The sequence below is a fragment of the Pseudophryne corroboree genome, chromosome 2, assembly GCF_028390025.1.
Source record: "Pseudophryne corroboree isolate aPseCor3 chromosome 2, aPseCor3.hap2, whole genome shotgun sequence".
NCBI lineage: Eukaryota > Metazoa > Chordata > Amphibia > Anura > Myobatrachidae > Pseudophryne > Pseudophryne corroboree.
Window position 1 is genome coordinate 1,009,670,313 of NC_086445.1, and position 22,476 is coordinate 1,009,692,788.

The following is a 22,476-nucleotide window of genomic DNA, read 5'->3' on the forward strand; positions in this document are numbered from 1 at the left end:
TACAGCATCAGAACCACTTCCAGGTCTCCACTTAACTTATCACCCTTTGAAATTCTTTTTGGTCAACAACCTCATGTAATGATAGACCCCCAGGATGATTTGAAATGTAATAATGAAGTGACTGTGAAATATTTGGTTGGGATGAGCCAGCAGCTGAGAAATCAACAAAGAAATCTAAAGCTGGTGATTCCTGACCTACCGGACAGTAATTGTCATGACATTGAGCCTGGGGATTATGTGATGATTCGAAATTTCTTACACTCAGGTTGCCTCATAGACAGGTGGGAAGGACCATATCAAGTCTTGTTAACCAGCACGACAGCATTGAAGGTCACCGAAAGAGAGACTTGGGTCCACTCGTCCCACTGCAAGAAGGTCGATAACCCGGAGAGAACTCGTGACAAAGAGCAGAGTGTAGAGAATCTCGTATCACTGGAGTGTATGTTCCGGGAAAGTTGAGAGGCAGGACTGTTGAAAGGCACCTGAGCACGGAGAGCAACAAGATCTAGAACGGTTGTCGCACCATTTTCTTTTTTCACCTCCCCCTGCATTTTCCTTTCTTTTCTCCTTCTTATTTTCCTTCTTTCCCCTAACGAAATGGATCGATCACAAGAGACTGCGTTTCGGGTTCTACTAGTAATTCTGTTTTTAATCAGGACAATTTGTTTTGGTGAGGGTCCCAGAGAGGTCGAGCAGGGATCTGGAATGGGTTCTGATGGCGAGTACGAATTTGTAGGATCTCAGGAGCAGCACATCACTCGAGTAAAGGCTGGTATCAGTAAGCGCTCTGGTAGTTATTGAGTTCGGAGGCACTGTGAAGGGTTATTGTCTGATGAATATTGTATTTGTAGGAATTGTGAGAATATGGTAGAGGATGGGTGCATCCAGACATGTCAGTCCAACCTTAATATCGACATGGACCGCCATCCGTTGAGTGATTACCACTCACTAGTGGGTAAGGTCTTAAACCAGACAGAATGCTGGGTGTGCTCACAGGTACCTCAAGGTCAGAGTAAGTTAGGATTAGTACCATACCCTTTAGCAATAGATGAGGTACTTGAATTACGGGGTGGGAGACCGGTGGACAAGAAATTCAAAATCTCTAGGCCCCCTAGTTTGAAGCTCCACCAGTATCATGTAGACAGGTCTTTATTATGTTTTAATATTTCCAATTACCGAAAACCGGGAAATTGGGAAGTGACGTGGAATAACCAGACAATGACCTTTTCACACAGAGCTGATAGGATACCCATAGACTCTGAACTTGTACGCCAAATAGCCAACAGTGGGAGGTATTTTCGGTATAGGTATACCCGTGGAAGCAAGACCATGTGGGTTGGAAAAGTATCGTCAGGGTATTGTGCCCATATCATCCAGCCCGATACTTGTACTGAGCAGATGGGAGAACTAGGGATTGGATTCTTTACTTGGAAAATTTGTAATATGGTGATGTTATATTTTGTCCCCTAATTCCTCCCAGATGATGCCTATTTCATATGTGGGAGGAAAGCGTACAAGTGGCTTGCCCCGAGCTCAGAGGGATTGTGTTATATTGGGAGAGTACTACCGGAGGTCATAACCATAACCCATGATAAAATTAAAGACGTTCACCGCAGTGCTCAGGCTCCTTATACTCATACTCACTATGAACACATTATCAAGAGACACCACATAGATAGGGCAGAGCACGCAGCCTGTGATTTGATCCACGAATCCACCGGGATTCAGTTCCTTCTCGCATTAGACATCACCCGTACTGCCAGAGGAACTATAAATTATAGGTATATCCATGCGCTAGCGAACTTGATAGATAATATCACTGAGATGTATGATGACACCTTCAGGTATACGGGAAGGGAGTTACAAGCCTACAAGAAGGAACTGATTCAGCACAGGATGGTCCTTAATTATGTCACAGCCGTGACAGGTGGGTACTGTGTTACTCTGCCAAGTCAATATGGTGTGAAGTGCTGTACATATATTACAAACAACACTGATGATTCCACGGAGATCATCGATCAGAAGATGGACGAGATCTTGCAGTTGAAGTGGGAGTTCAGGAGGAAGCACAACCTTACCTTAGCGACTGTGAGTAATGAACTGACCGGCTGGGTCTCATGGTTGAACCCACGCAAATGGTTCTCAGGTTTAGGAGAGTGGGTTCAAAACGTCATTATGAGTGTAGGGAAGTTTTTCCTTTGTATCCTGGGAGTCATCATAATTATTGGCTTGATATTTGGGTGTATTCAAATTCTAATGCGGCGCAAGCACGGGCCAAATTTGATGAGTCTAAGGAGTGAGGGCGCTGTTATAGCAGTAGATTTAATCTATGATCCATCCATAGAGACAGTGTTATGATAAGGATTGCAAATGAATTTCATGGCCTGTTTCTTTCACCCATTTATCTTTGTCTCCCCCTCTGCCCAGATACATCCAACCGGAAAAGACGTCAACCCTACCCAAAATGTTTATGTGAATGTATTTGCATATATGTGTCTTATCTTCATCTCTTCAACCTCCAGTTAATGACACATAGTCGACAGGTGATATCCACATATACTAGCACTCACATATGTTCCCCCTCCATGTATCATCAACTAAATGTGCACCCCATTTGTTGGAACAAAAAGCCGAAAAGAGCTCGGTAGTGCTTGTTGGCCCATTTACAGACCCTTAGTACGGGATGAGAAGGATTTAATGTATACTTTGCAATACCTCGAAGCTTATTTAGAACATATACGGCACGATGATACATGCCCCTCAGACATGGATTCATACATACATGCTTTTTACTATCCCACTAGGTCATACATTTCCCACCTACAACTCTCCCCCGACCATCCAAGCTTCTGTATATATATTGTATAGATATTTTTCTGTTTATTGATTAGGTAGTGGCAGTTATTGGTGACTGCCAAAGGGTGGACTGTCAAAGTCGAAAAATATTGCAATACACACATCACGTACAAACTACACACAGATGGCCTCCGTGCGTGTACTTGTTCTGCTGTGCGTGCGCATATTCGCAATTTGCGTATGGTCGCTCCCGCGGTCCTGCACATTAGCGCGTGGTATGTGTATTTACGGTAGAGTTTGTGAACGCACGAAAAAGTCATCAAAACACATTACATATTTAATCCAAATAGTGCACAATGGCCCTCATTCCGAGTTGTTCGCTCGCTAGCTACTTTTAGCAGAAATGCAAACACAAAGCCGCCGCCCTCTGGGAGTGTATTTTAGCATAGCAGAATTGCTAACGAAAGATTAGCAATTGCTAACGAAAGATTAGCAATTCTGCTAATATTAGCAGAATTGCTAATGAAAGCAATTTCCTTGCAGTTTCTGAGTAGCTCCAGACCTACTCCTAGATTGCGATCACCTCAGTCCGTTTAGCTCCTGGTTTGACGTCACAAACACGCCCAGCGTCCGAACAGCCACTCCTCCGTTTCTCCAGACACTCCTGCGTTTTTACCTGGCAAGCCTGCGTTTTTTTTAGCACACTCCCTGAAAACGGCAAGTTTCCGCCCGGAAACTCCCACTTTCTGTCAATCAGCAGAGCGATTGAAAAGCTTTGTTCGCCTGTGAGTAAAATAGCATAGTTTTGTGTAAATTTGCTTAGCGCGTGCGCCCTGAGATGCATACGCATGCGCAGAACTGCCGGATTTTAGCCTATTAGCAATTCTGCTAAAATTAGCAGCGAGCGAACAACTCGGAATGAGGGCCAATGTACACATAGTCTCCCTGCACCACACCAGCAAGTTACAACAGTTTAAATGGTATCAGAACAAAGGGATTCACCTTTACAGGATAGGAGGGGACAGAACAAGGTTATAAGGTGGTGTTTAGTATCCAGCTGTAGGGTATTTTAAGGGCAATATTCCGGTGTTGGTTTGCAGAAGATCGCTAGCTCCTGCGAATAGTTATGCGCAGGAGTAGAATATACATATAAACTGTATTCACTGTACATTTGGTATGCGGTGGGAACCCAGAGGAGACCACCCACAAGTGCATCTGGAACAGACATCGCCCACCTATTCAAACCAACCTATGACCTCTCCTGTACTGTAAATGACCATCCCTGTGTCCAATGGACAAAGAGATTACAGTATCCATTGTGTTAAGTTTTGGAAGATTGTATAAAAGAGCCAGCTGCATGCCTGGTCACACACAGACTCTAAACGTCATCTACCCTGATGACTGTGGACCAGACTGGGAAGCGCAGGCGAAAACAAACAAGTATGTACCATTGATTGTAGCCATTATTCTATTGTATTGTATTGTTTATATTGTAACCCCCTGCAAGTAAAGAACCGTTGGTGGGTTAGACCCCAACTTAGTTTTTATTTACAATTGGTGTCGTGTTCCATTTCCTTGCTAAGGTTTAAAGTGTATTTACAGCCATTCGGGCTGCTGCATTGTGCTAACAGCGTATATGCCTGTGTACACAAACTGTGTAGTCCCTACGCCCTTTCGGCGTACATATGCAGAGTGCGTACACTGTGCGACCTTTGTGTACGTAAGGGTTGTGAATAATATAAAGGTGAAAGGTTAATTACTGCGGCCGCAGCGGCACAATATTAAAGTGTATCAAGTGTGTTTAAGGTATATGCTTTTTAGTCCTGTAAGTAAACCAGCGTTTCCCGCACCACTCCCCACCACCGTTGCGTAGCCGCCCCTGAATGCCCATCAGCTATCAATCACTATGCGATCACATCCCGGCATGATGTGAAAGTCCGTGCTCATGCAGTGTGTTCGTAGCACATGCACAGGCGTCTGATGTGTTATACACAGTGGTGCCAAGAGGGGAGGAGCAGGAACTATTTACCTGGGCCCAAGCCTGATGGAGGGGCCTAGAGGGGGCCTTTCCCCCCTCCCCTTACCTGGCAGCAGCACTTGCAGCTCTTCTCCTCACCCCAGCATGCTGCTGTGTGCAGGGACGGATTAAGGGGGTCATTCCGAGTTGATCGCTAGCTGCCGTTGTTCGCTGCGCAGCGATTCGGCTAAAAATCGTAATTTCTGCGCATGCGTATGCACCGCAATGCGCACACATGACGTACGGGTACAAAGATCTTTGCAGTTTTGCACATGTTCTAGCGAAGCCTTAAATCGCACGGCACAACGCAAGAAGATTGGCAGATAGTGGGCGTTTCTGGGTGTCAACTGACCGTTTTCAGGGAGAGTTTGGAAAAACGCAGGCGTGTCGGGGAAAACGCAGGCATGGCTGGGTGTTCGCTGGGCGGGTGTGTGACGTCAAAAGCCGTCCCTCCGTCGTTAGAATCAATGCACACGAAGAGTAAGTCCAGGGCTGGTCTTGTTTTGCTCAAAATGTTATTGCAGGTGCTCTGCTGCACAAGCGTTCACACTTCTGCAAAGCGTAAATACACTCCCCAGTGGGTGGCGACAATGCATTTGCACGGCTGCTAAAAACTGCTAGCGAGCGATCAACTCGGAATGACCCCCTAAGCCTTAGGGGTGCCAGGGGCACTTTAGAAAAGGGGGCCCCAGTGGAAGGGGTGGGGGTGGGCGGGTGTATATGAGATTGTGCATACCTCCCAACATGACCCATTCCAGGAGGGACAAAATGCTCTTTCAAGGACTTCCCTCTTAATATATGATTGTAGTCACCTGTATTGAACTATTTCATTGATAATAAGGATGTTTCAACAAAGGTGATTGCAGTCATAAGTTAAGAAGGAAGTCCAGGTAGAGAGCATTTTGTCCCTCCTGGAATGGGTCATGTTGGGATGTATGGATTGTGTATATTAAATTTAGCCCAATGGTGTATATTAGATTTAAACTAGTAGTTTAATAATGCCTGGGTACTGTTTATAGGGCCACCTTATTGAAAGACAACTATTTTATAAAATGTTCTTGCAGCGGAACAAAAAACAACTTAAACAACCTTAAAATACACATAGAAAAATAAAATCTATAATTTATCTTGTCACATGCAAAAATAGAAGCAGCCTCTGTACTACTGACACACTGGTACAGGACTCAGGAGGACTGTGTGTGTGTGTGTGTGTGTGTGTGTGTGTGTGTGTGTGTCTAGACCCTCATTAGATAACAAGTTACACAGGACTCAGACACCACAGTGATCCCACCCTGTGTCACTTGCAGCTATCTCCACCCTCCTATCTCTCCTCTGGTTGGGAAGTTCCGTTGATAGTTAGTTCATGATATCTGATACTGCTGTTGCTCATATTCTGGCTGTCTGATTCTGCTGCTGCATAAGAGGGAGTGATGTCAATGTGCTCTGGCCAGGGGGGCCCCCTGACAGAGGGGGGTCCGGGGTACAGTATGCCCTGCATCCCCCCCTTAATCTGGCTATGGCTGTGTGCTGGGTTGTAATGTGGCCTGGGAGGCACTTAAAGTACTATTTTTTTCTGTGGGGGTTTCTAAGTGCCATGCCTCCCATGATTAAGCCACGCCCCCTGAAAAGTACCTGGGCCCGGTCAGGCTCTCTACTGCCCTGACAGTGTGCAGGGGAACATGACATAATATGATGTAATAATCCTCTATTTTCATTATAATGTTTTCCAGGGAGCAGCTCGTCCCTGACTCAGACGGACATAATACTCATCGCTGTCTTTTGTTCCATCGGAGGCTTACTGCTGCTGATTGTCATTATCACAATTATAGTGATATGTTGTTGCAAAAAGAAAGACAGAGGTAAGTACTCACGTTAAATAAGTCACTGTTGCCTTTTTTTTACATTGCACTGACATAAAAGAATATACAGTATCTAGAGAACATCTGGGCAGGTGTGGGATCCTTAGTAGACTCTGGCCAGAACCTGCTGCGCGAGCGCCAGTCTCCAGTAAAATAGTACCTGCGCCATATTCCTAATGTCTTTTGCCTTACTGATGGAGAGGTAAGAACCGTGAAAAGGTGTGGGGTGTGTAGTGCGGGCCCATGTGCACCACAGCCCCTGCACACATTGTAGATACACCCGTGAGTCTGGAAGCAGTTTGCCCCCCTCTGACAGGATCCTGGAGGTTAGGTTTAGGCAGGAAAAGGTGAGTTAGGGTTAGGAGGCAGGCCCGGGAAGGTTAGGGTTAAGCACCAAGTGGGGAGGTTTAGGTTTAGGCACCCACAAGGGAGGGTTAGGGTAGGGGGCAGAGGAGGGTTAGGGTACTTTAGAGGGTATTCTGACCGCCGGCATCCCATCCATTGGGAAATCATACTGAGCCTTGTGAATCTGAGTATGACTTTAGGAAAGACATTATCTGTAATGGGGCAGAGCTTTTCATGCACACCCCTATAACTGTGCAGTGACTGGAGAGCAATGTACTGTAGATACTGTGGGGCAGATGTACTAAGCTGTGGAGAGATTGAAACTACTAACCACTCAGCTCCTGTCATGTTTCAAACACAGCCTGTAACATGGCAGTTAGGAGCTGATTAAACAAGTAACACCCAGCGGTGCAAGTATGCGGGTACACTCGGGTACGGACTACCCTTAAGAATTTGGCAGCGGGCCGGGTACGCAGTACCACCTGCCACACACTTTGCCATTGCCACAGTTATAATGTGCCACAAAGAAACAAGACCATGGTGCTTGGCAGCATGACGGCTCCTCCCACATTGTCATGGTTACTGGGAGTGCGACAGTGGCTGTGTTTTCCTGTTATAATGGAGGCATTACCATATAATGTTATTAAATTGGGGGAATTATTATATATTTCTATTATACTGGAGGTATCACTATATATTTCTATTATACTGGAGGCCTTACCAGTGTCGGACTGGGGCATGTAGGGCCCACCGGGGGAATGCAGTGGTAGGGGCCCATGTTTAGGGGTGTGGCCAGTCTGCAGAGGGGGTGTGGCCTGCCATATCATTGGTTTGACTAACCATTAGAGAGTGCAACATCTGGGCCCCTTCATAACTATATACAGTAAATTCAGCTGCTGCATGCATGATAATGTACCAGATTAATAACAGATTAATAACAGCAATGCACTGTAGAAAATACACCATAGTCCAGTGTAAGGTAACATATGTATAATGTATAATTCAAGTGCACAGTCTGGAACCTGATCCTTAGAGCAGGAGGTGGGCCCCCAGGCAATAGGGCCCACCGGTGGTTTCCCCTGTACCCCTGTGGGCCATATTTGTAGCCTTGCCTCCAGATTTCCCCGCCCCCCCCCCCTCAAAACAAAAAGGGGCTGTCGTGTGGCCACGCTGCTAATGTCATGTAGCCACTTCCACTAGCAGCATGTGGCCACGCCCATCACGACACATGACCACACCCATTTTTTGGCACTCAGTACCACTAAGAAAATGTTTCTACTTGCACCACTGGTAACACCCAGCACCTGATAGTACCGAGGATTAAGGGCACAGCTGCTGCAGCAGAAAGGGGCAATTGGCCACCCCACAAGAAATACTAAGATAATGAGAAAAGCTGCATTGCTGTGTCCTATTAGAAAACAAATGTGAGGTCTCCAACCCTTAAAATATTCTAGACATAAAAATCGCAATGATTATACATGCAGTATTCACAGCACTAATAGTACAAACCTAATGTGACCACATGTAATGGTATGATAAAATATTACTTATCCGGAAGGATGCAGTCGCATAGTGTTTGACGGGCGTCTGGGGGCGGAGATGCAGTGTTGGGTGGCAGGAGAACAGGAAATGCAGGCGTGTCATGCCCGTTTTCTAGACCGGCCAATGTAGTCATCTGCGTTTTTCTGCGACCGGAAGCATGGCGCGGGACCCCTGCATACGCAGCCAAATTGAGCTAAATGGGTTTGCAGTGCACCCACTATCATACCTCCCAACATGACCCTCTCCAGGAGGGACACAATGCTCTGCTCCTGCACTTCTCTCTTAATTTATGATTGCCGTCACCTGTGTTGAACAGGTAAATGGATAAGAAAGGTGTTTCAGCACAGGTGATGGCAGTCATACATTAGAGGGAAGTCCAGGAGCAGAGCATGGTGGCCCTCCTGGAGGGGGTCATGTTCAGGGCCGTCTTTTCATATGGGCTCAATGGGCTCTTGCCCAAGGTCCCCAGGAATATAAGGTTATCTGATAGCTGAGGGTCCCCTCTTTCCAGGGGTACCAGATTTTTGAAAATCGGCCCTGTGGAATCGGAGATATCTGACTTGAAAGCAGTGGTCCCCAACCAAGCCTGTTAATTTCTCTTCCCAGCCAGATATCTCGGGTTTTGTCTGACTTAGAGTATTTCTGAGGGTATAATCCAAAAGCTGGCACTCTCCCCTGTCAGTGGATACTGGCAGCTTGTCTCTACTATGCCCTGAATGAGAGATATAAGCCTTCAAGCAGCTGGTCCCTGCTCCAGCTCCACACGCCTAATATGCAGTTTTAGATTTTCGTTGGTGAATTGCTCTGGCTCCTGAACTCTGATCCCCAAGTCCCCAGAATCTTCTGAAAGGTGGGACTCTCTAGTTTTTTTTATCCCATTCAATGCTAAGAAATATATTTCAGGAACTTGAGATATCTGCAGTAGAGATGAGCGCCTGAAATTTTTCGGGTTTTGTGTTTTGGTTTTGGGTTCGGTTCCGCGGCCGTGTTTTGGGTTCGACCGCGTTTTGGCAAAACCTCACCGAATTTTTTTTGTCGGATTCGGGTGTGTTTTGGATTCGGGTGTTTTTTTCAAAAAACCCTAAAAAACAGCTTAAATCATAGAATTTGGGGGTCATTTTGATCCCATATTATTATTAACCTCAAAAACCATAATTTCCACTCATTTTCAGTCTATTCTGAATACCTCACACCTCACAATATTATTTTTAGTCCTAAAATTTGCACCAAGGTCGCTGGATGACTAAGCTAAGCGACACTAGTGGCCGACACAAACACCTGGCCCATCTAGGAGTGGCACTGCAGTGTCACGCAGGATGTCCCTTCCAAAAAACCCTCCCCAATCAGCACATGACGCAAAGAAAAAAAGAGGCGCAATGAGGTAGCTGACTGTGTGAGTAAGATAAGCGACCCTAGTGGCCGACACAAACACCGGGCCCATTTAGGAGTGGCACTGCAGTGTCACGCAGGATGTCCCTTCCAAAAAACCCTCCCCAATCAGCACATGACGCAAAGAAAAAAAGAGGCGCAATGAGGTAGCTGACTGTGTGAGTAAGATTAGCGACCCTAGTGGCCGACACAAACACCGGGCCCATTTAGGAGTGGCACTGCAGTGTCACGCAGGATGTCCCTTCCAAAAAACCCTCCCCAATCAGCACATGACGCAAAGAAAAAAAGAGGCGCAATGAGGTAGCTGACTGTGTGAGTAAGATTAGCGACCCTAGTGGCCGACACAAACACCGGGCCCATTTAGGAGTGGCACTGCAGTGTCACGCAGGATGTCCCTTCCAAAAAACCCTCCCCAATCAGCACATGACGCAAAGAAAAAAAGAGGCGCAATGAGGTAGCTGACTGTGTGAGTAAGATTAGCGACCCTAGTGGCCGACACAAACACCAGGCCCATTTAGGAGTGGCACTGCAGTGTCACGCAGGATGTCCCTTCCAAAAAACCCTCCCCAATCAGCACATGACGCAAAGAAAAAAAGAGGCGCAATGAGGTAGCTGACTGTGTGAGTAAGATTAGCGACCCTAGTGGCCGACACAAACACCGGGCCCATTTAGGAGTGGCACTGCAGTGTCACGCAGGATGTCCCTTCCAAAAAACCCTCCCCAATCAGCACATGACGCAAAGAAAAAAAGAGGCGCAATGAGGTAGCTGACTGTGTGAGTAAGATTAGCGACCCTAGTGGCCGACACAAACACCGGGCCCATTTAGGAGTGGCACTGCAGTGTCACGCAGGATGTCCCTTCCAAAAAACCCTCCCCAATCAGCACATGACGCAAAGAAAAAAAGAGGCGCAATGAGGTAGCTGACTGTGTGAGTAAGATTAGCGACCCTAGTGGCCGACACAAACACCGGGCCCATTTAGGAGTGGCACTGCAGTGTCACGCAGGATGTCCCTTCCAAAAAACCCTCCCCAATCAGCACATGACGCAAAGAAAAAAAGAGGCGCAATGAGGTAGCTGACTGTGTGAGTAAGATTAGCGACCCTAGTGGCCGACACAAACACCGGGCCCATTTAGGAGTGGCACTGCAGTGTCACGCAGGATGTCCCTTCCAAAAAACCCTCCCCAAACAGCACATGACGCAAAGAAAAATAAAAGAAAAAAGAGGTGCAAGATGGAATTGTCCTTGGGCCCTCCCACCCACCCTTATGTTGTATAAACAAAACAGGACATGCACACTTTAACCAACCCATCATTTCAGTGACAGGGTCTGCCACACGACTGTGACTGATATGACGGGTTGGTTTGGACCCCCCCCCCCCAAAAAAGAAGCAATTAATCTCTCCTTGCACAAACTGGCTCTACAGAGGCAAGATGTCCACCTCATCATCACCCTCCGATATATCACCGTGTACATCCCCCTCCTCACAGATTATCAATTCGTCCCCACTGCAATCCACCATCTCAGCTCCCTGTGTACTTTGTGGAGGCAATTGCTGCTGGTCAATGTCTCCGCGGAGGAATTGATTATAATTCATTTTAATGAACATCATCTTCTCCACATTTTCTGGATGTAACCTCGTACGCCGATTGCTGACAAGGTGAGCGGCGGCACTAAACACTCTTTCGGAGTACACACTTGTGGGAGGGCAACTTAGGTAGAATAAAGCCAGTTTGTGCAATGGCCTCCAAATTGCCTCTTTTTCCTGCCAGTATAAGTATGGACTGTGTGACGTGCCTACTTGGATGCGGTCACTCATATAATCCTCCACCATTCTTTCAATGGTGAGAGAATCATATGCAGTGACAGTAGACGACATGTCCGTAATCGTTGTCAGGTCCTTCAGTCCGGACCAGATGTCAGCATCAGCAGTCGCTCCAGACTGCCCTGCATCACCGCCAGCGGGTGGGCTCGGAATTCTGAGCCTTTTCCTCGCACCCCCAGTTGCGGGAGAATGTGAAGGAGGAGATGTTGACAGGTCGCGTTCCGCTTGACTTGACAATTTTCTCACCAGCAGGTCTTTCAACCCCAGCAGACTTGTGTCTGCCGGAAAGAGAGATCCAAGGTAGGCTTTAAATCTAGGATCGAGCACGGTGGCCAAAATGTAGTGCTCTGATTTCAACAGATTGACCACCCGTGAATCCTTGTTAAGCGAATTAAGGGCTCCATCCACAAGTCCCACATGCCTAGCGGAATCGCTCCGTGTTAGCTCCTCCTTCAATGTCTCCAGCTTCTTCTGCAAAAGCCTGATGAGGGGAATGACCTGACTCAGGCTGGCAGTGTCTGAACTGACTTCACGTGTGGCAAGTTCAAAGGGCATCAGAACCTTGCACAACGTTGAAATCATTCTCCACTGCGCTTGAGACAGGTGCATTCCACCTCCTATATCGTGCTCAATTGTATAGGCTTGAATGGCCTTTTGCTGCTCCTCCAACCTCTGAAGCATATAGAGGGTTGAATTCCACCTCGTTACCACTTCTTGCTTCAGATGATGGCAGGGCAGGTTCAGTAGTTTTTGGTGGTGCTCCAGTCTTCTGTACGTGGTGCCTGTACGCCGAAAGTGTCCCGCAATTTTTCTGGCCACCGACAGCATCTCTTGCACGCCCCTGTCGTTTTTTAAATAATTCTGCACCACCAAATTCAAGGTATGTGCAAAACATGGGACGTGCTGGAATTTGCCCATATTTAATGCACACACAATATTGCTGGCGTTGTCCGATGCCACAAATCCACAGGAGAGTCCAATTGGGGTAAGCCATTCCGCGATGATCTTCCTCAGTTGCCGTAAGAGGTTTTCAGCTGTGTGCGTATTCTGGAAACCGGTGATACAAAGCGTAGCCTGCCTAGGAAAGAGTTGGCGTTTGCGAGATGCTGCTACTGGTGCCGCCGCTGCTGTTCTTGCGGCGGGAGTCCATACATCTACCCAGTGGGCTGTCACAGTCATATAGTCCTGACCCTGCCCTGCTCCACTTGTCCACATGTCCGTGGTTAAGTGGACATTGGGTACAACTGCATTTTTTAGGACACTGGTGAGTCTTTTTCTGAGGTCTGTGTACATTTTCGGTATCGCCTGCCTAGAGAAGTGGAACCTAGATGGTATTTGGTAACGGGGGCACACTGCCTCAATAAATTGTCTAGTTCCCTGTGAACTAACGGCGGATACCGGACGCACGTCTAACACCAACATAGTTGTCAAGGCCTCAGTTATCCGCTTTGCAGCAGGATGACTGCTGTGATATTTCATCTTCCTCGCAAAGGACTGTTGAACAGTCAATTGCTTACTGGAAGTAGTACAAGTGGGCTTACGACTTCCCCTCTGGGATGACCATCGACTCCCAGCAGCAACAACAGCAGCGCCAGCAGCAGTAGGCGTTACACGCAAGGATGCATCGGAGGAATCCCAGGCAGGAGAGGACTCGTCAGAATTGCCAGTGACATGGCCTGCAGGACTATTGGCATTCCTGGGGAAGGAGGAATTTGACACTGAGGGAGTTGGTGGGGTGGTTTGCGTGAGCTTGGTTACAAGAGGAAGGGATTTACTGGTCAGTGGACTGCTTCCGCTGTCACCCAAAGTTTTTGAACTTGTCACTGACTTATTATGAATGCGCTGCAGGTGACGTATAAGGGAGGATGTTCCGAGGTGGTTAACGTCCTTACCCCTACTTATTACAGCTTGACAAAGGGAACACACGGCTTGACACCTGTTGTCCGCATTTCTGTTGAAATAGTTCCACACCGAAGAGCTGATTTTTTTGGTATTTTCACCAGGCATGTCAACGGCCATATTCCTCCCACGGACAACAGGTGTCTCCCCGGGTGCCTGACTTAAACAAACCACCTCACCATCAGAATCCTCCTGGTCAATTTCCTCCCCAGCGCCAGCAACACCCATATCCTCCTCATCCTGGTGTACTTCAACACTGACATCTTCAATCTGACTATCAGGAACTGGACTGCGGGTGCTCCTTCCAGCACTTGCAGGGGGCGTGCAAATGGTGGAAGGCGCATGCTCTTCACGTCCAGTGTTGGGAAGGTCAGGCATCGCAACCGACACAATTGGACTCTCCTTGTGGATTTGGGATTTCGAAGAACGCACAGTTCTTTGCGGTGCTACTGCTTTTGCCAGCTTGAGTCTTTTCATTTTTCTAGCGAGAGGCTGAGTGCCTCCATCCTCATGTGAAGCTGAACCACTAGCCATGAACATAGGCCAGGGCCTCAGCCGTTCCTTGCCACTCCGTGTGGTAAATGGCATATTGGCAAGTTTACGCTTCTCCTCCGACAATTTTATTTTAGGTTTTGGAGTCCTTTTTTTACTGATATTTGGTGTTTTGGATTTGACATGCTCTGTACTATGACATTGGGCATCGGCCTTGGCAGACGACGTTGCTGGCATTTCATCGTCTCGGCCATGACTAGTGGCAGCAGCTTCAGCACGAGGTGGAAGTGGATCTTGATCTTTCCCTAATTTTGGAACCTCAACATTTTTGTTCTCCATATTTTAATAGGCACAACTAAAAGGCACCTCAGGTAAACAATGGAGATGGATGGATACTAGTATACAATTATGGACGGACTGCCGAGTGCCGACACAGAGGTAGCTACAGCCGTGAACTACCGTACTGTGTCTGCTGCTAATATAGACTGGTTGATAAAGAGATGTATTAGTATGTATGTATAAAGAAGAAAGAAAAAAAAACCACGGGTAGGTGGTATACAATTATGGACGGACTGCTGAGTGCCGACACAGAGGTAGCCACAGCCGTGAACTACCGTACTGTACTGTGTCTGCTGCTAATATAGACTGGTTGATAAAGAGATGTCGTAGTATGTATGTATGAAGAAGAAAGAAAAAAAAACCACGGTTAGGTGGTATACAATTATGGACGGACTGCCGAGTGCCGACACAGAGGTAGCCACAGCCGTGAACTACCGTACTGTACTGTGTCTGCTGCTAATATAGACTGGTTGATAAAGAGATGTCGTAGTATGTATGTATAAAGAAGAAAGAAAAAAAAACCACGGTTAGGTGGTATACAATTATGGACGGACTGCCGAGTGCCGACACAGAGGTAGCCACAGCCGTGAACTACCGTACTGTACTGTGTCTGCTGCTAATATAGACTGGTTGATAAAGAGATGTCGTAGTATGTATGTATGAAGAAGAAAGAAAAAAAAACCACGGTTAGGTGGTATACAATTATGGACGGACTGCCGAGTGCCGACACAGAGGTAGCCACAGCCGTGAACTACCGTACTGTACTGTGTCTGCTGCTAATATAGACTGGTTGATAAAGAGATGTCGTAGTATGTATGTATAAAGAAGAAAGAAAAAAAAACCACGGTTAGGTGGTATACAATTATGGACGGACTGCCGAGTGCCGACACAGAGGTAGCCACAGCCGTGAACTACCGTACTGTACTGTGTCTGCTGCTAATATAGACTGGTTGATAAAGAGATGTAATAGTATGTATGTATAAAGAAGAAAGAAAAAAAAACCACGGGTAGGTTGTATACAATTATGGATGGACTGCCGAGTGCCGACACAGAGGTAGCTACAGCCGTGAACTACCGTACTGTGTCTGCTGCGACTGGATGATAAATAATGATATAAAAATATATATATATCACTACTGCAGCCGGACAGGTATATATATTATATAATGACGGACCTGCTGGACACTGTCTGTCAGCAGAATGAGTTTTTTATAGAATAAAAAAAAAAACACCACACAAGTGAAGTCACACGACGAGTGTTTAACTTTTTCAGGCAATCACAATATAGTATACTACTAACTATACTGGTGGTCAGTGTGGTCAGGTCACTGGTCAGTCACACTGGCAGTGGCACTCCTGCAGCAAAAGTGTGCACTGTTTAATTTTAATATAATATGTACTCCTGGCTCCTGCTATAACCTATAACTGGCACTGCAGTGCTCCCCAGTCTCCCCCACAATTATAAGCTGTGTGAGCTGAGCACAGTCAGATATATAATATATACATAGATGATGCAGCACACTGGGCTGAGCAGTGCACACAGATATGGTATGTGACTGTCTTGTACTCCTGGCTCCTGCTATAACCTATAACTGGCACTGCAGTGCTCCCCAGTCTCCCCCACAATTATAAGCTGTGTGAGCTGAGCACAGTCAGATATATATACATAGATGATGCAGGCATGCAGCACACTGGGCTGAGCAGTGCACACAGATATGGTATGTGACTGAGTCACTGTGTGTACCGTTTTTTTCAGGCAGAGAACGGATATATTAAATAAAACAACTGCACTGCTGGTGGTCACTGTGGTCAGTCACTAAACTCTGCACTCTCTTCTACAGTATCAGCCTCAGGTCAATCTCTCTCTCTCTCTCCTAATCTAAATGGAGAGGACGCCAGCCACGTCCTCTCCCTATCAATCTCAATGCACGTGTGAAAATGGCGGCGACGCGCGGCTCCTTATATAGAATCCGAGTCTCGCGAGAATCCGACAGCGTCATGATGACGTTCGGGCGCGCTCGGGTTAACCGAGCAAGGCGGGAAGATCCGAGTCGCTCGGACCCGTGAAAAAAAACATGAAGTTCGTGCGGGTTCGGATTCAGAGAAACCGAACCCGCTCATCTCTAATCTGCAGTCAAGCAAGCTGCCCTCCCACCGGAAAATTATAAATATTAAGCCCACGCCACTTCCATCCCTCCCGTACGTATTAAACACCCCCTACCACCCTAGAAGTCATGTACCAGGGCTTGTTCATTCAGCCCAATGCCCCCTTCTACAGTTTAGCCCCATCTGTGCAGTAAAGGAGTAATTAGCAGAAATTACTGCTCCAGGTCCTACATGCTGAGCGGAAGATAGAACACCCTCTACCGTCCACGGGACATCAAAGCTGTGCTGATAGCACCCCCCATCCCTACCGCTGGAGGATGGGTAGGGGGCCCAGTGCATTGCTGTGCCCAGGGGCCTACACTGCTGTTAAGAAGGCCCTGGTCATGTTGGGAGGTATGCACTATTATTTTGGGCACTAATAGTAATAAGACATTTAAAAGCAATTGTTCAGTAATAACAGCAGATAGGTCTTACTGCCAGTGTGACCTGTGCTTACTAACAACTGATTTCCATTCCCATCGATAGAACAAAATGTACACGGCCAAAATGTATAGAGATTTGCAATGTATTATACGTTAGCATTATGAATGATTATGCCTAAGAACACAACGCTCAGCAAAGCCATAGAGGTTGTTGTTGTTATTATTATTATTATTATTATTATTATTATTATTATGCATGTGCTATTATTAGGTAGAAGTTCAGTCTATGCAAAATATTCAATATTATATTTCACCACTTTTAGACATTAAGGACTTCATTTGGAGTTTCATGTAAAAATGAGCAATGCAAAAATGCTTCTGAACATTGTCCAACGCAGAGGTATAACTCAACATTGGGAGGCCCTATGGAAATGGTTAAAGGGCCCCGAAGTGACATCCTCCCCTCACACACCTTCCCTCACCTGCCACCAGTCTCCACTTCCTGCCTCTCCACTGGTAGCTGCTCTGTACTTCCTGCTACAAGAGTCAGGGGAACGTCAGAGTTCATTTCCACCAGGGCTATAAAGAGGGTTGTGCGGGCAGTGCGGCCACACGGGGCGGGATGGCATGGGGGGCGGTACCAACCGTACCTATACTCGGCCGCAGCCAGTGACCTCATGGATCCCGCACTATGTAGGGAGAGACGCTATGGGCCGGATGTAAAGATGCCCGAATTAGTCAGCCGTGCGGGATGTCGGTCAGACTCAGACGTTTTTTTTAAAGGGGCAAACACTTACAAGGCATGGTTTTGACACAGATTTTTCATCAGCCTCCAATTCTTGCCAAGCTTTCTATAAACTCATATTCAGTAGCGGATCTTGCCACGGGCAAGCAGGACTTTTGCCCGGGGCGCCGCCTTCCGGAGGGCGCACCATGGCAAGATCCGCTACTGCTGTGCCCCCCGCTGTGTCCAACCCCCCCCCCCCCCCCCCGCTGGTCCCGCTGTGAAGGGAACTAGACGCTACGCGTCTAGTTTCCCTTCATGGAGAGGACCTTTGCTGTGGGGTGCGCGATGACGTCTTCGCGCACCGCACAGCATTTCAGCGGCACTACTCTACTGTACAGGGGGCGTAACTGACCACACCCCCTGTATGAAGCCACGCCCCTATTTCACGCCCGGGGCGCAAAAAGGACCAGAACCGGCCCTGCTCATATTATCCTCATTTCCTACTACTCTACCACCTAACTTTCCCCCCACTATCCCCCTCCCACAACTATACTTTGACTCTGTGTCTCCCACTCTTGTGTCAGCCTCCCCATTAGATTGTAAGCTCTTATGGACAGGACCCTCAGTCCCAACATAGTCCTGCCTTCCCCATATTGCCCCCCCACCCTGTGCTCCCTTCACCATTACCTTCTCCCTAGTTTGTCACCAATGTGCTTGTGTCTCAATCACTAATGTCCTGCCAGCTTGTCCCTCCTCCCATTCTGTATTATGTAGAAGCATCTTGAGTCCTATTGGAGAAAAAGCACAATATACATAAAATAATAATAATAATACTAATTATTATTATTATTATGGGCCAGGCTCAGAGATATATAAAAGCCGATGGTTTGACATGCGGCGGCAGATTGTCGGTGGTGCCTGCGTTTCCAGAGAATGGGGGCGCGCCGGCCCCGTTTTCTGGAAGTGGTGAGGACAGTTTCTGTAAGCTTAGGTCACGATGTTGATCCAATCCTGGATCGCATCCATCTGACTCAGGCCTATAATACAAGTAATTCTGATGTTTTGTTTTATCCACTGTGCAGTAATGGAGCATTATTATATTATTATATCCATATATTTTACCAGCTCCCTGACATTTGTTCCTATCTGTTTACAGAGTCCAGCTATCAAAGTGATGCACGGTAAGTTCTGCGTCGTTATCCTGCCCGGAGCACTAAATATTGCCGGTGTAATTTACAGTGAGATTGTGCGTTCTATAAAATATATGGCAGTAATATTTCAGGTTCCCAGGAGACCTCGCTGATCGCGTTATTACTAGATGCAGCGCTGGCTGGTGGTATGACAGTGACAGAAGGAACAGATCTGCCGGTGGAATTCCGTCTGCAGCGTCAGCGGTGACATTTATACTGACATTGTGTGAGAGAAATATCACACTGGCTCTGAGGTCGCTCGAGAATATGAAATGTTTATGCCCTCATATAAGACAAGGAAACACGTTCTCCTGATTATGTGGCACCAGAGCAGGTTTTCCAGGGGAAAACTGGAACTTGAAGTTTTTACTTTTCCAGGTATTGGGGGTCATTCCAAGTTGATTGCTAGCTGCATTAATTCGCTGTGCAGCGATGAGGCAAAAAAATGGCAGTTCTGCGCATGCGTATGCGGCACAATGCGCACGCGCGTCGTACGAGCACAACGAACGATGTAGTTTTGCACAGGGTCTAGCGATGCATTTCAGTCACGCTGGCAGCCGCAGAGTGATTGACATGAAGTGGGCGTTTCTGGGTGGCAACTGACCGTTTTTAGGGAGTGTTCAGAAAAACGCAGGCGTGCCAGGAAAAACGCAGGCGTGGACGGGCGAACGCAGGGCGTGTTTGTGACGTCAAATCAGGAACTGAATGGTCTGAAGTGATCGCAAGTGCTGAGTAGATTTGAAGCTACTCTGAAACTGCACAAAAATATTTTGTAGCCGCTCTGCGATCCTTTCGTTCGCACTTCTGCTAAGCTAAAATACACTCCCAGTGGGCGGCGGCCTAGCGTTTGCATGGCTGCTAAAAACTGCTAGCGAGCGATCAACTTGGAATGACCCCCATTAAACAACATATGTGATCTGCTACTGCTGTGCGGAAATGTTCTGCTCCTGCTTTACCGCTGATTTTCCAATGATGATTATGAATTTCATAGAATTTCTAGCTAATAGGTAAAGCCCCATACACACTAGACGAGAAAGTAAAAGATATCGCTTAGAAGGGCCAATCTGAGCGAGATCTATTATTTTACAATCTTGTCTAGTGTGTAAACTCAGTGTCGTTAACGATGCGTGCTCCCGCGCATCGTTATTGCCTCCCTCCCTCGTCTAAACATGTACAGACGAGAGAGGTCCTCATTAATGACAGCCACAAACCCCCCCCCCCTCGCCGCCGTCGATCCCTTCCCCGCTGGCATCGGCAAGTGTGTATGTACTTGCTGATGCCAAGACCGCGCATGGGTCCCCGCCGCCACCAATATCAGCGTCGGCGACTGGTTTAGTGTGTATGGACTTTAAGAGTCTTGTGAAGAAAGCGTAGAGTGAAGTAGGGACACATCTGTCCTCTCTTAGTGTTGCTCCGGTCACACAAATAGCCCATTTACATGCGCCAGCTCCTGTGCAACTTCACCGCGCCAAGTGTCTTTTCCGCTCAAAAGGTGCGTCTTGTTTAAAACTCATATTGTACAAGCAAGAAAAGTGCATTGCTATCACCGATCAGTGTGATGTGCAACACTTGTACATCTGTGTGCGACTGAGGGGGGTATGCAATTAGGCGAAAAAACTGAGCTTTTCGCTGTTTTTAGGGCGAATGGGGATTTGCCCTATGCAATAGCAGGGACGGATTTTCACCTAGGTAAAAAAATGTGTTAGGGGCGGAAAACACGTGGATTGGCGAATCCACGTGTTTTCTGTTGAAAACGCTGGCCATTTTCGCCGAGTTTGAGGCTTTGTTCGCCAATGCCTTTTTACTCAAACAAAAGGTGAAACTGCATTGGCAAAAATGACTTCAAAACGGACGAAAACAGCCCTAATTGAATACTCAGTGGAGCAAATTCAGAACTCCGAATCTGTCTGGATCTGTGTAAGAAGGTCTCGAATGCAAGTGGCAGAGGCTTTTCCTAATGCCAAGATCCGTCGTTTCACCTGCGACTTTGTACGTGTGTAACGCCAATTCCTGTGCAGTTAAAGTTGCAGCCCAGTGTCTCTGATACGCTGTGAGAGGCTAATTGCCGTGTCTGCAATGCGACTAAGAAGAATACGGTGCTCAACTCTTCTTAGAGCAGTATGCAACTCCTCTCAGAGCATCTCAGTCTCCCCGGGCGCTTTGCGTCGTATGGCGTATGGACAACCAATGAGCACATCTGTATGTAAAGATAGGGTAGAGAAGAAAGCTTGTAGACTCAACTCCAGTCCTCAAGTACCCCAAACATGTCATGTTTTCTGGATTTCTATAATCAAGTGAGTTTATCTAATTTGCTGAGTCAGCAATTATCCTACGTGTTTCAACAGATAGAAATCCTGAAACTATGACCTGTTGGGAGTTGGGAGGACTGGAGTTGATAACCACTTTTTTTGTGCATAGTTTAAGGGTTGAAGGTCGTAGAGAGCTTTCCCAAGTACCGGTAATGAAAGGGGGAGTGGCCTAATCATGGAGGCGTGGTCACATCCGCTTACAGAGGAGGCCATACTCGGATCCCTGGCTAAGAGACTAATATCTTGTCTTAGGGAGTCATTCCCAGTTGATCGCTCGCTAGCTAGTTTTAGCAGCCGTGCAAATGCTATGCCGCCGCCCACTAGGGAGTGTATTTTAGCTTAGCAGAAGTGCGAACGCCTGTGCAGCCGAGCTCTGCAAAACCAGTTTGTGCAGTTTCTGAGTAGCTCTAAACCTACTCAGCGCTTGCGATCACTTCAGCCTATTCGTGTCCGGATTTGACGTCATACACCCGCCCAGCCACGCCTGCGTTTTTTCAGACACACCTTTTTTTTACAAACACTCCCTGAAAACGGACAGTTGACACCCAGTAACGCCCCCTTCCTGTCAATCTTCCTGCGGCCGCCAGTGCTAAGGAAAACTTCGCTAGAACCTGAGCACAACCACAAAGAGCTTTGGACCCGTAAGTCGCGCGTGCGCATTGCGGGGCATACGCATGCGCAGAAATGCTGTTTTTTCACCTGATCACTGCGCTGCGAAAATCAGCAGCGAGCGATCAACTCGGAATGACCCCCTTAGAGTCTATTGTAAAATAAAGTGTTATTGGGGGTGATTCAGACCAGATCGCTCGCTAGCAATTTTTGGCAGCGCTGCAAACAGATAGTCGCCGCCTACAGGGGAGAGTATATTTGCTGTGCAAGTGTGCGATCGCATGTGTAGCCGAGCGGTACAAAAATAGTTTGTGCAGTTTCTGAGTTGCTGAGAATTTACTCAGCCGCTGCGATCACTTCAGCCTATCCGGGGCAGGAATTGACGTAAGACACCCGCTGTGCAAACGCTTGGACACGCCTGCATTTTTCCAACCACTCCCAGAAAATGGTCAGTTACCACCCACAAACACCTTCTTCCTGTCAATCTCTTTGCGATCGGCTGTGCGAATGGATTCTTCGATAAATCCATTGCACAGCAGCGATCTGCTTTGTACCCGTACGAAGCGCCTGCGCATTGAAGTGCATGCGCATGCGCAGTTCTGACCTGATCTC

At 47.3% G+C, this 22,476-nt stretch overlaps 1 protein-coding gene across 1 annotated transcript in view; it reads left to right on the forward strand.

Annotated features, from left to right (window-relative positions):
• The window catches only part of IGSF5 (immunoglobulin superfamily member 5), a 129,100-nt gene that overhangs the window by 100,910 nt on the left and 5,714 nt on the right, over positions 1 to 22,476 (forward strand). Inside the window, exons 5-6 of the mRNA XM_063956593.1 lie at positions 6,544 to 6,672; positions 18,913 to 18,937. Of these exons, the coding sequence (XP_063812663.1) occupies positions 6,544 to 6,672; positions 18,913 to 18,937 (154 nt within the window). The remainder of the gene's footprint in view (positions 1 to 6,543; positions 6,673 to 18,912; positions 18,938 to 22,476) is intronic.